General features: G+C 54.4%; 1 protein-coding gene across 6 annotated transcripts in view; it reads left to right on the top strand.

The window, feature by feature from the left end:
* The window catches only part of CFAP57 (cilia and flagella associated protein 57), an 83,378-nt gene that overhangs the window by 48,695 nt on the left and 19,268 nt on the right, over positions 1-15,415 (top strand). For 5 of the 6 annotated variants that reach the window (XM_070076991.2, XM_008265423.5, XM_002715173.6 and 2 more), the window contains 7 exons: positions 835-990; positions 2,487-2,580; positions 3,623-3,813; positions 4,340-4,513; positions 6,905-7,063; positions 9,199-9,342; positions 14,692-14,808. In XM_070076991.2, the coding sequence (XP_069933092.2) occupies positions 835-990; positions 2,487-2,580; positions 3,623-3,813; positions 4,340-4,513; positions 6,905-7,063; positions 9,199-9,342; positions 14,692-14,808 (1,035 nt within the window). Of the gene's footprint in view, positions 1-834; positions 991-2,486; positions 2,581-3,622; positions 3,814-4,339; positions 4,514-6,904; positions 7,064-9,198; positions 9,343-14,691; positions 14,809-15,415 lie in introns of those variants that run through there. The other variant, XR_007923667.3, reaches the window with a different exon arrangement.

Below are 15,415 nucleotides of genomic sequence, written 5' to 3'. Positions count from 1 at the left end.
AATTAAAAGATGTTTATTTTGATGCAGAAAATGTTGAAACCCATGCATAGTTATTTCATAATACACACTTTCTATGAGTTTTTTGAAGACCTCTCATATTAGAAAGTTTCAAGATCTAAAGAAATAATAATGGCCAGCATTGTAGCGTAGTGGGTAAAACCACCACCTGTGACACTGGCGTCCTGTAAGGGTGCTGATTCTGTCCTAACTGCTCCACTTCTGACCCAGATCCCTGCTAATGGCCTGGGAAAAGCAGCAGAAGGTGGTACAAGCATCTGGTGCCCTGCCACCCATGTGGGAGACCAGATGAAGCTCCTGGCTCCTGGCTCCGGCCTGGCTCAGCCCTGGCTGTTGCGGCCATTTGGGGAGTGAACCAACAAATGGAAGATCTCTCTGTCTCTGTCTCTGTCTCTGTCTCTGTCTCTCTCTCCCTCTCCCTCCCCCCGCCCTTTCTATAACTCTGACTCTCAAATAAATGAAGAGCAAAGTGGGGTGGAGGGGAATGGGAATGGGAGCAGGATTAAACGGGTGCAAGGAGACCTCCTGGAGAAGGTGACATTTGAGCCAATCCGGAGGAGACCAGAGGGTTCTGGGCCCAGTGCCTAGCACAGGTGAGCTCATGAATATATTGTGAGGACAGAGGAGGAAGCTCGTTAGGTCTCCTAGTTGTTCACCTGTGTGGCTTGTGGGGATAAGGTGACAAGTTCTAGTGGAGACACATGGAGTTTGAAGCTAGACAGAGTTGCAGGTCTCAGGTCACGGCCACGGGTTCAGCTATGCTGATTGACCCACACTGTGCATGGCCTTGATTCAGTGTCCTGCCTTCCCCCACAGGCTCAGATTATGTTGGAGCTGAAGACCCGAGTGGAAGAACTAAAAATGGAGAATGAGTATCAGCTCCGGCTGAAGGATATGAACTACACCGAGAAGATCAAGGAGCTGACAGACAAGTTCGTCCAGGAAATGGAGTCCCTGAAAACCAAAAACCAGGTCTGTTTGAGAGGCTGAGCCAACAACCACAAACAGGAAATTTCCACCTTGCCCAAGGTGAGGCTGGCGTGGACTCTACCGCCCCCGCTGTGCTGAGCAGTCCTCGGGAATGCTGACTTCTGACGCACAGCCTTGCCACTTACGACACTTAGGACAGAGCGCTAAGTGTGAAAAGGCCCAATAGGAAACTCCCTGTAGTGAATGGCATGAATTAGGTGAAGTAAGTGCAGAGAAAATCCGCTAACGTGTAGTTACCTCCGCAGGCTGGAATTATGGGTAGTTTAAATGTTCATTACTGCATCTCTGTGATTTCCATGCTCTCTACAATGTATTTTACTTTTGTGATCCAGAAAAACTTATTTTAAAACAAAATGAGACGATAACGAAAAAACAAGTATAGAAAGGGAAGAACCTGCAGAATTATTGCTTTCTAGGTTATCAGAAAGTTAAGTAAAAGTAATTCAGTCTGTATGTCACCGTATTTGTCCAGGCTTTCCCAGGCTCTCCCTTGTTCTCCACGATCCTATCTGGGCCCTCACCAAAAACCCCTAATTTTTTCTGCAAGGGGTGTTTGTTACTTTGTCAAAGAATTTGACTGAAAAGAAAAAAAAAGAGCAGCCCTGACTATTAATTTTATTAATTTATTCATTTATAATGTCACTCACTTAGTCAAGAAACATTGAATTAGTGCCCAACCTCAGCCAAGTACAAAATTAGGTCCTGGGGTGGTGGGTGGGGGCCAAAGCTGTGGTGCAGCAGGTTAAACCTCCACCTGCTATGCCAGCATCCCATAAGGGCACTGGTTCAAGACCCGGCTGCTCTACTTCCAATCCAGCTCCTTGCCAATGTGCGGGGGAGGCAAAGGAAGATGGCCCAAGTGCTTGGGCCCCTGCACCCATGTGGGAGACCCAGAGGAAGCTCCGGGCTCCTGGCTTCAGCCTGACCCAGCCCCAGCTATTGCACCCATTTGGGGAGTGAACCAGCAAATGGAAGACCTCTGTCTCTCCCTCTCTCTATATATATATATATAAATCTGCCTTTCAAATAAAATAAAAATAACTCTGAAAAGAAAAATTAGGTCCTGGGGCTGACATCACCTGTGCAGAGCTGTCCTGCTCGGTTAGAAGCGCTTCTCTAGCAGCTCACACAGCAGCCCGCCTGAGGACTGCCGGGCAGCAAAGCCCAGGCACAGCCTTGGGACTCAAAGGAGCCCCAACCTTCTCTTCCCAGCATCTGCTTGACCTGCGTTCAAAACTGACCTCATGGTTGACAAGCCCACCTGATGGCACGGCTGTACACAGGGAGAGTGTAGAATGCCCAGAGCAGAGCAGAAAGGAAGTGGAAGGTGGCCGTGTGGCTGCGGCCTCACAGCAGTGCCTGGTGCAGAGTAGGAGTGGAGAAGTGCTCGCGAACGAGGCGGGATGCTACTTGGGAAATCAGTTCTCGCCCGCATGATGTGGAGATGTGTAGAACGGGGAAATGTGCCTGTGTTTTAGGTTTTGAAGACAGAAAAGGATAAGCAGGATGTGTCTCATCGCGAGCACATAGAAGACCTCCTGGACAAGCAGAGCAGAGAACTGCAGGATCTGGGTGAGCCCCGCGCAGAAGCCGGGTGGGCAGAGGGGCAGAGGGGCAGAGGGGCAGGCTGCAGAGCACTGAAAGCCATGGGTTAGGGGCAGACGGCTGCCAGTTCCCAGGACAAAGCTGGAGTGCCAGGGAACGTGGCTTGGTCTGTGACCAGGCTTACAAATGTCCCCTGAACACCTGCTCATTCATTCAGCACATGTTGAAGCCCAGCCGCAGGTCACTAGGAAACACAGATAAGTTCCGATGTGGTGCCTGCTAGACTTCCGTGAGTTCCAGACTCCCTGCTTACTTGCTGGGAGTCTAGGGAGTCACCGGGCCTTACTGAGCCTCAGTTCACTCTTAGGTAAAATGGGGACACAGACACCAATTCTGCATGCTCAGGGCGTTCTCCCTGACTCTGAGCCCTGGAACACACGTGTGGACCTTCCTAGAAACCCTTGTTTCTGGGACTGGTGCTGAGGTTTAGCGAGTAAAGCCACTGCCTGCAGTGCCGGCATCCCATATGGGTGCTGGTTCAAGTCCCAGCTGCTCCACTTCTGATCCAACTCTCTGCTGTGGCCTGGGAAAGCAACAGAGAATGGCCCAAGTGCTTGGGCACCCACACTCACATGGGAGACCTGAAAGAAGCTCCTGGCTTCTGGCTTCAAATTAGTGCAGCTCTGATCATCATGGCCATTTGGGGAGTGAACCAGAGGCTGAAAGACCTCTCTCTCTGCCTCTCTCTGCGTGTAACTCTGACTTTCAAATAAATAAATCGGGAGGGAGGGAAAGAAGGGAAGGAGGGAGGAAGGGAAGTAGGGAAGGAAGGAGGGAGGGAGGGAAAGAAAGAAACCCTTGTTCCTGGAGGGGGAGGGGCTTCACTGCCTGATGAGATGATGGAGTGGCAGGAGGTGAGGAAGGCAGGTGGGCTTTTGAGTCTTGGCTCCGATGGCTGCTTCTCTGACTAGCACTGGGAGGGGTAGGGAGACCCCCAAGACCCCTGGGTGTTCGCGAGGCTCGTGCTGCTCACCCACCTGAAAGAGCTGCCCTCCTCGCTTCTCTCCAGAAAGTTCCAACAACCAGAAGTTGCTACTCGAGTATGAGAAGTACCAGGAGCTGCAGCTCAAGTCCCAGAGGATGCAGGAGGAGTATGAGAAACAGCTTCGGGACAACGACGAGACCAAGAGCCAGGCCCTGGAGGAGCTGACTGAGTTTTACGAGGCCAAACTGCAAGAGAAAACCACTCTTCTGGAAGAGGTACCCCCAGGAAGCCACGCTGACCCTCTTTCCCCAGAGAAGGAGCCGACTGCGGATGCGGTCACCCAGACGCTCACTAAGTAGCTGCCGTGTGGGAGACGTGCTGTCCGCTGGGACCTCAGTGGTGGCCGTGAGAGACCAGCTTCTATGCCTAGTGGGAGAGACAGCCACGTAGCCTCACGTTACGGCTGTCACAGCTCTGTCAAGGAAGAACGGAGGAAGCCCAGGTGTCCACGCGGACAGCAGCGGCAGAGCCGGGTGTGGGGTATTGGTGGGAAGGTGGTTGGAGTGACGGAGCCTCTGACCTGCTAGGGGGAAGGGGACACAGGAAGACAGACGGAGGACCCATGGGAAGTGAGCGCACGGGTTAAGGAGTCCCTGGCCTTGGTGTCCGCCCCTGCGGTAGTAACACTCGTCTCCCATTCCCGATAGGGCTTGGAAGCTCGTCTCACCCCGGCGCGTCTTAGCGCAGAGGCGTCACGAGCCCCTGTCCCCCGAGCACACTCTCTCCCTCTCTCTGAGCCAGGCACAGGAAGACGTCAGGCAGCAGCTGCGGGAGTTTGAGGAGACCAAGAAGCAAATTGAAGAAGACGAAGACCGAGAAATCCAAGATATCAAAACCAAGTATGAGAAGAAGCTGCGGGATGAAAAGGAATCCAATCTGCGCCTCAAAGGGGAGACAGGCATCATGAGGAAGAAGGTAGCGCGCTCCCCAGACCTGCGGCACGGTGCAGCGGGACGGGCGGGGTGGGGCGCAGAGAAAGCTGGGAGCAGCAGCCAGGGGGCCCTGGGAGCCAAGCGCTTTCTCATCCCCAGCGAGCAGGGCAGGCGAGGGCCCTGGCCACTGCACACCCAGGCACACAGACCCCTATGCATGCTCTGAGGGGGCTGCTGCCTGGGGGGGGGGGGTCCCCCTCCCTTTCCTTTCCAAGGGATATTGCGGTTCCCTGGGCACCAAGAGTTGCCCTCTGGGCTCCTGCTTATCAGCAAGTGGACGTAATCACATTTTCAGAGCTAAACCTCTGAGATTCTCAGCCTGGAGGTGTCCTTGGGCTCTCATGGGTGATTCCAGTCAGACCCAGCAGGTGGGAGAGGGAATGGGCTGTAAGATGCTTTGTTTAGGGGTGGGGAAACAGATATTTAGTTCACCGATTGTTGGGATGATGGAGGATTCAGTTCACAGATCCTTACAGAATTGCCACACAGCCTTCCAAAACATTTAGCCCTGAGGGAGCCAAGCTCAAAACAAGCTCCCATTCTTTCCTGTTAGAAATCATGTTACTGCGGCCAGCACTGTGGTGCAGCAGGTTAAGCCACCGTCTGCAGTGCTGGCATCCAATATGGCACTGGTTCAAGTCCCAGCTGCTCCACTTCCAATCCAGCTCTCTGCTATGGCCTGGGAAAGCAACAGAGAATGGCCCAATGCTTGGGCCCCCACACTCACATGGGAGACCTGGAAGAAGATCCTGGCTTTTGGTTTGCGCCTGGCCCAGATCCGGTTGTTGTGGCCAACCAGAGAGTGAACCAACAGATGGAATTTCCCTCTCTCTCTCTCTTTCTCTTTCCTTCTCTCTCTGTAACTTTGCCTTTCAAATAAAATTTTTTAAGATTTTTTTTTTAATTTATTTGAGAGGTAGAGTTACAGACAGTGAGAGGAAGAGACAGAGAGAGAGGTCTTCCTTCCATTGGTTCACGCCCCAAATGGCTACAATGGCCGGAATTGTGCCAATCGGAAGCCAGGAGCCAGGAGCCTCCTCTGGGTTTCCCACGTGGTTGCAGGGACCCAAGGACTTGGACCATCTTCTACTGCTTTCCCAGGCTACAGCAGAGAGCTAGATTGAAAGAGGAACGGGCCAGCGCCACGGCTCACTAGGCTAATCCTCCGCCTTGGGGCGCCAGCACACCGGGTTCTAGTCCCGGTTGAAGCACCGGATTCTGTCCCGGTTGCCCCCCTTCCAGGCCAGCTCTCTGCTGTGGCCAGGGAGTGCAGTGGAGGATGGCCCAAGTACTTGGGCCCTGCACCCCATGGGAGACCAGGATAAGTACCTGGCTCCTGCCATCGGATCAGCGTGGTGCGCCGACCGCAGTGCGCTGGCCGCAGCGGCCATTGGAGGGTGAACCAACGGCAAAAAGGAAGACCTTTCTCTCTGTCTCTCTCTCTCACTGTCCACTCTACCTGTCAAAAAAAAAAAAAAAAGAAAGAAAGAGGAACAGCCAGGACTAGAACCAGTGCCCATATGGGATGCTGGCGCCACAGGCGGAGGATTAACCTACTGCACCTTGGCGCCAGCCCCTCAAATTTTTTTAAGGATTTATTTATTTATTTGAAAGGCAGAGTTACAGAGAGGCAGAGACAGAAAGAGAAAGAGGTCTTTCATCTGCTGGTTCACTCCCTAGATGGACGTAATGGCTGGAGCTGTGATGATCCAAAGCCAGGAGCTTCTTCCGAGTCTCCTGTGTGGGTGCAGGGGCCCAAGCACTTGGGCCATCTTCTACTGCTTTCCCAGGCCATAGCAGAGAGCTGGCTGGAAAGTGGAGCAGCCTGGAATCAAACCAGCACCCATATGGGATGCCAGCACTGCAGGCGGTGACTTTACGCGCTACACCACAGTGCAGGCCCCTCAAAGAAAATTTTTTTTTTAATCCCAGTACTGGTAGATCCAGGAAGCAGTTGTATCTTCCGCTTGTGAACATGGCTGAGATGGCTCATCAGTTAGATCCCAGTCTCTGTGACCTCGATGGGACATGGATCCCAACCTTTCAAGGTCCATGTGATCGCAGAAGACTTTGGGTCCACCCCGGGGACTGATCCTGGGGCCTCTTCCTCACGTATTGGGAATGGGCCTGTGCGTTGTGGACAGGCTACCGCGTCGTCCATTTGGCCTGGGAAGTTCCTAAACTGTCCCTGAGCCTCCAAGCGTCACTCCTGAAAGCCCAGAAATGCTGAGTGCTAGGTGTTCGCCTAGCAGGTGCCCCAGTTCTGACCCCAGCTGGTCAACGCTGGGGAGCTCTTTCCACCGGGACAGTTGGGAGGAGTGGAGACGAGCTCAGAACCTTCAGTGGCCTTCGTGGTTGCCACCTGTGTGTTTAGTTCAGCAGCCTGCAGAAGGACATCGAGGAGAGAACCAATGACATTGACGTCCTGAAGGGGGAGCAGGTGAAGCTGCAGGGAGTCATTAAGTCCCTGGAGAAGGACATCCAAGGCCACAAGCGGGAGATCCAGGAGCGCGATGAGACAATTCAGGACAAGGTGAGTGGACTCGGGCAGTGGGGACGGAGCTCAGGAGAGAGGGGGAGGGTCCCTGGCTCCCTGAGACACATCTGTTTAACTTGATGGGGCCGAGCTATCGATGAAGCGCCTACCTATACTTGGCCCTGGGCGAGGTACTGTCAACATGTCTCATTCAGTTCTATCAGCAAGCCCGGGGAACATGAGCGACCCAGCGTTAGGAGTCTACAGGAGACAGACAGGATGAGAAGCTGAGTCAGCTGGCTCCAAGGCCCCTCCCTCCCTCCCCGCCTTGCTGTAAGCAGGCTAGGGCCATAGGTCTCCATGGACTGTGAACTGATCGATCACCCGCCACATTGTCCACATGGCCCTGCTGATCAAAGAAAGACTGCGCTGGGCCCACCCCATGTCTGCCGCGTGCCCCGGCCAGCTGCTACCACTTTCCAGAGTGCCTTCCACACAGAACTCTCAGAAGACAGACTGCATTTTACAGGAGCCGCCAGCTCCACGTCAGAATCGAGTGTTGCCAACTCTGTACCCTCCTCATCCATCCCCTGCCTCTGCTGCCTGAGCCAGGCAGGGTCCCTCATCGTTGAGAGCATGGACTTCAGCACAGCGTGTGGGGTCCAGCACAGGCCCTCCGTTTACCAGCTTCGTGAAGCCTTCATTTTCTCCCCTGTGAAATGGGATGCCAGCTCTCAAGGCGTGCACGGGACCGTTCCTGGATGTCACTCCTGCATGTTCTCATGTTTTGTTTGGATGGAGGTGGGGATCTAAAGCTCTCTTCAGATTCTCCGGGGGGATTTTGACGAGAAAAACCGACAGCCTCCTGATGTAGGAGTGCAGCTGACTAACCAGGCTGAAGGCCTCCGCCTCCAGCCCTGCCATCATGGCCGCCAGAGGGTAAGCGTGCTTGTGTCACAATCTTCCTGCAGCTCCGCGCTGCCCGCTTCAGGGGTCAGCAACGTCTGCCGTAAAGAGCTCGATGGGGCTGCTCGGAGGCTTCACAGGCCAGTCAGTCTCTGCGTCAGCAGATCAACTCTGCAGCCATAGGGGAACCCACCCATAAACAAAACAAACAGCACCGGGCTGGGTTCCAGCACACCCTCGCAAGCTGGCCCGCGGGGTGAATTCTGAACTCCTCAACCCGAGATGCAAGGCCCTTGCCTTCCTCTCCTCCTTCCCCCAGCCTCACTGTCCACTCCCCCACGAGTCCCTACTGGACACCCTGCAAGCTGTGCCAGCACCCTTCGTGCCTACTATGCCTCCCATGCCTTCCTCTTTTACACCACTTACCACATTTTAAGCTGCTTTCCAAGCTAGTATTTCCAGCTTAAGGGCAAGGGATGTGTCACATTTACATCTGGAAAGCAACACGTGGCCCAAGATCTTCATTCAGTACATGTGTACACATTCAGTGTTTGGAGAAGCCTGTGTTCTAGTCACTACTGCCATGCGTCAGATCACCTCAAATCTTAGCGATGGACAGCAGCAGCTAGAGCGTCATGCTCGTACACTCTGGCCTGGAGTGTGGACAGGATGTAACCATGTCTCGGCTCTGCCCGCAGTGTCCAGAGCCTCCACTGGGTGTGGCTTAAATAGCTGGGGGCTGGGAGATCAGCATCCAAGGTGCTGCTGCTTCTCCATGCCCAGCACCTCGCCAGGGCTGGCCAAGAGGCTGGGCTCTGCTGAGTCTTTTGACCAGACCCCTAACGCCTTCTCCCACCTGGAGATCTCCGTGGAGTGACACACCTACACAGAGAATGCCTTCCCCGGAGCACGCGGCACAGGCGAACCAGGTGGAAGCTGCCTGGCTTTTCTGTCCTAGCCTCCAAAGTCACCCAGCATCCCTCCAGAAGCAAGGAAGAGAATTAAACCTGCCTCCTGGAGAAGAAGCCACGGCCGCATAGCAGAGGAGCTGCCGGGCGGGGCGGGAGATGCTGTTGAGGCCATGTTTGGAGAACGCAGTTGCCCACAACCTGTCTGTGAATGAGTGCATGAGTGAAGGTCTGATACGGAAGCTAAGGGGTCAGCCACAGCCCAGCAGGGAGAGACAGCCTTCGTCTCCCTGGCGCGAGTCCCCATCCCGAGTCACGGGGTTCCGCACCCCAGGGCCTTGTGAACACTCTCTCTCCTCTCCCTCATCTCACCCCCAGGAGAAGCGAATCTATGACATGAAAAAGAAAAACCAAGAACTAGAGAAATTCAAGTTTGTGCTCGACTATAAAATAAAGGAGCTGAAGAAACAAATAGAACCTCGAGAAAACGAGATCAAGGTGATGAAGGAACAGATTCAGGAGGTGAGACCGTGCGCAACCCTGGGCCCTCTAGACCCTCTCTGTCCTCCTGCAGGATTCCTGTTTGACCAGAGGGGAATGAAAGCAAGCTCCCCTCAGAGCCCCACTCTGCCACTCCCACGGTGCGTGGGGCCTCGACTCAGTGCTGCACAGAAGGCCAGCCCGGGCCCCGGTTGTCCAAAAGCAGAATGCTGTGGAATTTCACTCCCTGAAGGCCAGGATGGGCTTTGGCCCTCCCTGTGCCTCAGGGTTTGGGGTGCAGGGCCCCTTAGAAAGGAGCTGCAGTGGCGTGCACTCAGCCCCCAGGCTGTTGCCACAAAGCGCAGGACTCTGTTCAGCCATGTTTCCCGCCTGGAATGTTGGCTGGGGCCCCGAGCAAGGCCTTGGGGCTTGGACTTCATCTGGTAAGGAATGAGAAGGCACCTGAGGCTCCCAAGCAGGCCGGTGGCACCATTGAGAGTATGTCCTGGGCCTGTTCTGGGCCGTAACAGGACGAGGGCAGAGAGGAGAGAGAAGAGAAGCAAGGTCAATTGAACAGGGGTCCCTGAGAGTCTGGTGAGGTACCAGTGTTCCCCGTTTGTCCCCTGTGTCCCAAACACACTGCCTCTCCTCCTTGCAGAGTGCTCCCCCATCAGCCTCTCCTCACTGGGCAGAAAGCAGCTGATGGGGTGGGGTGGGGGGCACAGTCGATCTGAAAGGAGAAATGGAGAAGCCTTTCTGATTCTTCACTTAATCCCTGTGTCCAGTGTCCACATCTTGACCAACACCTGTCTGACCAGTTTCCAAAAGGTGCCTCAAATCCCACGCCCCTCTGCTGCTATCACCAGCCTTGCCCCCACCGTCTCCCATCTGCACTTGACTCCAGCCTCTAGTCTGTTCACAGAGAGGCCAGCGTGAATGCCCCAATGATGTCCCATCCCACCTAGAGCAAAATCCAGAGTCCCTGCCGAGGCCCACAAGGCCCTGCGTGCTCCGGCCTCTACCTGCCTCTGCAGCCTCATCTCAAAGCCCCAGCTGCAGCTGCCGGCTCACTGCACCTCTGGGTGCTGCCCTGGCTGCCTGGAAGGCCCTTTCCCCAGAAGGCACATGCCTGGCTTCTCTGCACCTTCCAGAGCCCTGCTTACCTGTCACCTCTTCAAGGAAGCCTTCTCTGACCTCCGACCTCAGGCAAAGTAGGCTTCTTCTCTTCACTCCTTGTTCTTTGAATGTTGGTGCTGAGTAAGGATAGCAGGTACAAGGACTTCAGCGCCCATGACCCAGCTAGAATTGGATGCCCTTGAGCTGGGAGGTGCCGGTCTGCCGGGGAAGCCTTTGCTATAGGAGGCAGATGGGGGTCAGCACAGGGCTGGGGAGTGTGGTGAAGCTATGTCCCCGCAACAGTGACTTTCTCCCTCGATTCTGCAGTGAGGAAGGGCGCCCCCAGCTAACACAGAACTGCCTGCTCTGGGTCTCCTGCCATCTTGAGCAACATCAGGACTCTGGCGCTTGGCAGGATAGCCGCATTTGCCACAGCTGTCTTGGTCCCTTGGGCTGCTATAACAAAACACCTTAGACTGAGTAGCTTACGTACAGCACAAGTGTGTGGCTCACAGCTCTGGAGGCTGGCAGGTTCAGCATCAAGGTGGCAGCAGCTTTGGTATCTGGTGAGGTCCCACACCTCACAGACAGTGCCTGCCATGTGTGCTCACGTGGTGGAGGTCAAAAGGGTGGGCTGACAGGCTCCCTCCACCTCTTGAATTAGGACACTGATCCCACTGATAAGCGTGCTGCCTTCATGACCTCCTTCCCAAAATTTCCACCTGTTGATAGCATCACCTAAGGGGCTCTGGGGGGACACATACACTGAGACTATGGTAGTAGCCCAGAAAGGTGAGAGAAGCCCCAAGAAGATGAGAAAAGCAGAGGCCACACCCATCTGGAAGGTCCTTGTGCACAGGCCCCTGGAAATCACAGCCCTATTGTTGCCTCCTCGTTTGACATTTGTGATTGGGATTAAGGCTGGGCCAGTCGTTTCCTGAAACTGAGCTGACTTTCCCTAACACCCGTGTTACCCCAGCAATAACAGGAGCCAGCAGGGACAATGCCCGCATCTCGGGGTGATGCACACAGAGCCCTCCTACTCCCATCCCCGGTGCCAGTTGCTCCCAGACCTGGTTCCTTCCAGGGGCCTCTGACCTTGGGGCTTCCCCCTGGGGTCAGAGGCACGGGCAGCCCCCTCTGTGGACCTTCTGTGAAGCTCCTTGTCCTACAGGAAGGATGCTTCAAGGCCCGGCTCACTTGCAAGGCAGAGATGTAGGAACCTCCCCTCCTGCCCTTCCCCAGCTGCCCTCCGAAGACTCCTCCCCAAGGAGAGGTTTCTGGACACCGTTGCTTCAGGTTCCACCACTGTTTCCATCCAACACGTTTCTCAGCCTCAGCACGAGTAACATTTGCAGGGGGCAGTTCTCTGTTGTGGGGGTCGGTCCTGTGAGTCTCCCCAGCTCTGCCCGCTGGATGCTGGGAGCACACCCTGAGGTCCGTTGCAACCAAATGTCTCCAGACATTGCCAGCTGTCCCCCTGCAGGGTCAAATACCTTCATCCTCCCTACCCCAGGCCCACTGAGAATCCCTGAGTGTGACGAAAACCACGTGGAAAGGAAGCAGACTCCCCACCCGGGGAAGGGATCTGGCTGTGCAGCTAGCCACTTAACGTTTGATACGTTTCCTAAGTTTTCCATAAAATACATTATTCTTTTTAAAAAGATTTATGTATTTATTTGAAAGTCAGAGTTAGAGAGAGAGAGGGAGATATCTTCCATCCATCCACTAGTTCACTCCCAAAATAGCCGCATCAGCCAAGGCTGGGTCAGGCCACAGCTGGGAGCCTGGAACTCCATCCAGGTCTCCTACGTGTGTGCAGGTGCCCAAGTATTGGAGCCACCTTCAGCTGCTTTCCCAGGCACATTGGCAAGGGGCTGAATCAGAAGCGGAGTAGCTGGGACTGGAACCAGAGCTCATATGGAATGCCAGCATCACAGGCAGCAGCTTGCACCCTTAAAACAGATTATTATTATTATTCTCAGAGTAATTTGAGGCTTTACCGAAAAATAAAATAAAACAGAGCAAAAATGAAGAAGAGACTCCTGTATCTCTTCCATCCTGACCCAATCTGCCCCTGTTGACTTTAGCAAAGCCAGAGAAAGGGGCACAGCCAGCTGCAAGTACTCAGGCGCCCTGCAGCCTGGAGAAACCCCTCTTCCATCTTGCAGCTGCCATTTCCTGTCTCAGCAGGACCAGCGCTCACTCGGGCCACAGCGGCAGCCTCCTCACTGGTCTGCCTGGCTCCCTCTGCATCAGGCTCTCTGAGAGGCAAATCAGATCACTCCACTCTCCCAAACCCCTCAGGACTCTAAGCTTGCTCTCAGGCCCAAGGCCAAATCTCCCACCCGTCCGCCCTGTGTCCTGTGGGATGCAGCTCAGCTGACCTGTCCAGCCCCTCCACTCCTTCTGTCCTCAGCACACCCTGCAGCCAGGGAGCCGGCAGAGATACCCCGGCTGCCCACGCCCCTGGCCCTGTCTGTGTTCTCCCTGCCTACAGGGCCCTGTCCCTCTCGTCCTCCAGTACTTACTCCTCCTAAGGAGCCTAACTGCAGCATCCCTTCTCGGGGTGCCACCTGCTCACCTCCTTGCGTACACACACGGAGGCACCGCAGTCAGTGTTTCTCTTGGGCCACCTTAACTTCTGACTTCTCTTTGCTCCTAGACCTGAGGCTTCTTGAGGATACAAGCCCCCTCTCCTTCAGTGTCAGCCCCTGCACCTGTGACAGCTGGAAGCCCTGTCTCATGGGTGCATTCTTTCTTTAGCCACAAACACCCCTGCTCGCTGTGTGTGCTCTGCCACTGTACCCAGCTCCACCACCACTGCCTGTCCGTCTTTCTCTCCCAGAGGCAGGCTGCCTCAGCCCCTCCTCATCCTTGCTGCTGATCCCTTTGCCCCCTACGCTCACTGTTTATTCATTCGCTCATCAGGTCCATGCTGAGTGCTGTTTTTAGGCCAGGCATCATGTCCAAGGGCCATTCCAACAATGTGCTTCCAATAATGAGGACAGTGTGCTTCTAGAAGCTGCCCCATCGTATCCAGAAGATGGATGTGGCTCATTAGGGCCTCCTGGTACCCCAGGAAGTTGCCAAGACCCCTGAAATCTGACCAAAGGGCCTGGGGTAGATTAAAAGGGGTTGCTCCACCCAGCTGTAGAAAGACACAGTGAACTGCCCCATTCCCCCAAAATAGCACACCTCCCTCCTACCAAGAACGCTAGTGTCCGCCATAGTTAGTGTGGAAAAGAAATGTCACTCCTTTGCTTTGGACAGGAATTGGGTCTACTGGAAGCTCACAGGCAGACCTCTCCTGATTGGTCACATATCTTCGGTTAATACAGATGCAGCAGGGGCCAGTGTTTGACACAATGGCTAAGATGCCCCGTGGGATGCCCACATTCCTTCTTAGAGTACCTGGGTTTCAGACCCAGCTCTGCTTCTGATGCCAGCTTCCTGCTAATGTGCACCCTGGGAGGCAGCAGATAACGGCTCAAATTCATAGATCTCTACCGCCCATGTAGGAGACCCAGACTGAGATCCAGACTGCTGGTTTCAGCCTGTTCCAGCCCTGGTGGTTGTGACCATTTTGGGGAGTGACCCAGTGAATGGAAGATCGTTATCTGTCTCTGTCTCTCTGTCTTTCTGCCTTTCAAATAAAATGAAGATAATAAAAAAACTTAATTTAAAAAAAGTAAGCAGCATGGTTGAAGGAAAGGGAGAGGTGGCTAAGAAGGAAAGTTTCCCACCCTGGTCATGGAAACAGCTCATCATGGATTAACACGTGAGTCAGTTGTGGTGTGAGGAGGAAGGATTTTTTTTTTAAATTTTCATTTATTTGAAAAGCAGAGAGAGAGATACAGAAAGAGATGGAAAGAGATCTTCTGTTCACTAATTCACTCCCCCAAATGCCCACAACAGCCAGGGCTGAACCAGGCGAAAGCCAAAAGTTGAACTCAATCCCAGTCTCCCATGTGAGTGGCAGGAACCAAGTACTTGAGCCATCACTGTGCATTAGCAGGAAGCTGGATGGAAAGGGAGCCAGGACTCAAACCCAGGCCCTCCGGTGTGGGCTGCAGACATCCAAGTGGTGCCGTAACCACTGCACCAAACACCTGCCCTGGGGGCGAGGGCAACAGGAAAGGCTTCAGTCCAGAGGAAGGCAGTGCGCTGGGCTCGGGGGAAATGTTCCCTCTGAAATTCAGGCTAAAGCTCTCGGACGTCATCTGCATTCTCTTCCTCTTGAACTTGACTCTTTCTCCCCCTTGCCCGCTGTAGATGGAAGCCGAGCTGGAGCATTTCCACAAGCAGAACACACAGCTGGAGCTGAACATCACGGAACTGTGGCAGAAGCTAAGAGCCACGGACCAGGAGATGCGCAGGGAGAGGCAGAAGGTGTGAGCATCTTCCAAGTCTGGCAGCTCTGGGAGTCGAGAGCAGGGACAGCTGGCTTCTCAGAAACAGAGCCAGCCCACGGCTGAGAGATGTTCCCACTTTAACTCACAGTCTTCCCTGGCTCACAGCGCTGCTTGTGCAAATTTCCAAGGCTGAACCCACGTGAAACTACAAAGTGGCTTTGGGTCAGACGGACAAGGGGGTGGAAGGAACTACTCACAGGGACACGCGTAGCCTAGGTCCTACCCAGCCCAGGAAAGGACATGCACAGAGTGATCATTTGTGGTCAGTGGCTCAAGGCTAGGAGACCCTCACAAATCATCCATCCCAGTCTGTATCGTGAATCAGGAAAGTAAGGCCAGAGCCATTAGGAGGTTAAGGCGGTTCACCAATACCCATAGCTAGTTAGCATCTACAGAGCCAGTACTGGGAGTGAGGCCGCCTGGCCAGGGCCAGGACGTGGTTGCACCCACTTCCTGCATCGCAGGTGACCCCGTAATTGAATCTGGGTGAATGCTGTCTGCCTCCACGCTAAGCACCGACTCGGCCCTGGGTCATGCTAGCTAGAAACTGCAGCGCTCCCAGCAGAAACTGCTAGGGACCCCAG

This window comes from Oryctolagus cuniculus, chromosome 7, assembly GCF_051225735.1.
Source record: "Oryctolagus cuniculus isolate XC-2025 breed Fujian yellow rabbit chromosome 7, ASM5122573v1, whole genome shotgun sequence".
Classification (NCBI taxonomy): Eukaryota; Metazoa; Chordata; class Mammalia; order Lagomorpha; family Leporidae; genus Oryctolagus; species Oryctolagus cuniculus.
Note: the sequence above shows the minus strand (reverse complement) of the source record. Positions and strands in the feature narration are given on the sequence as shown.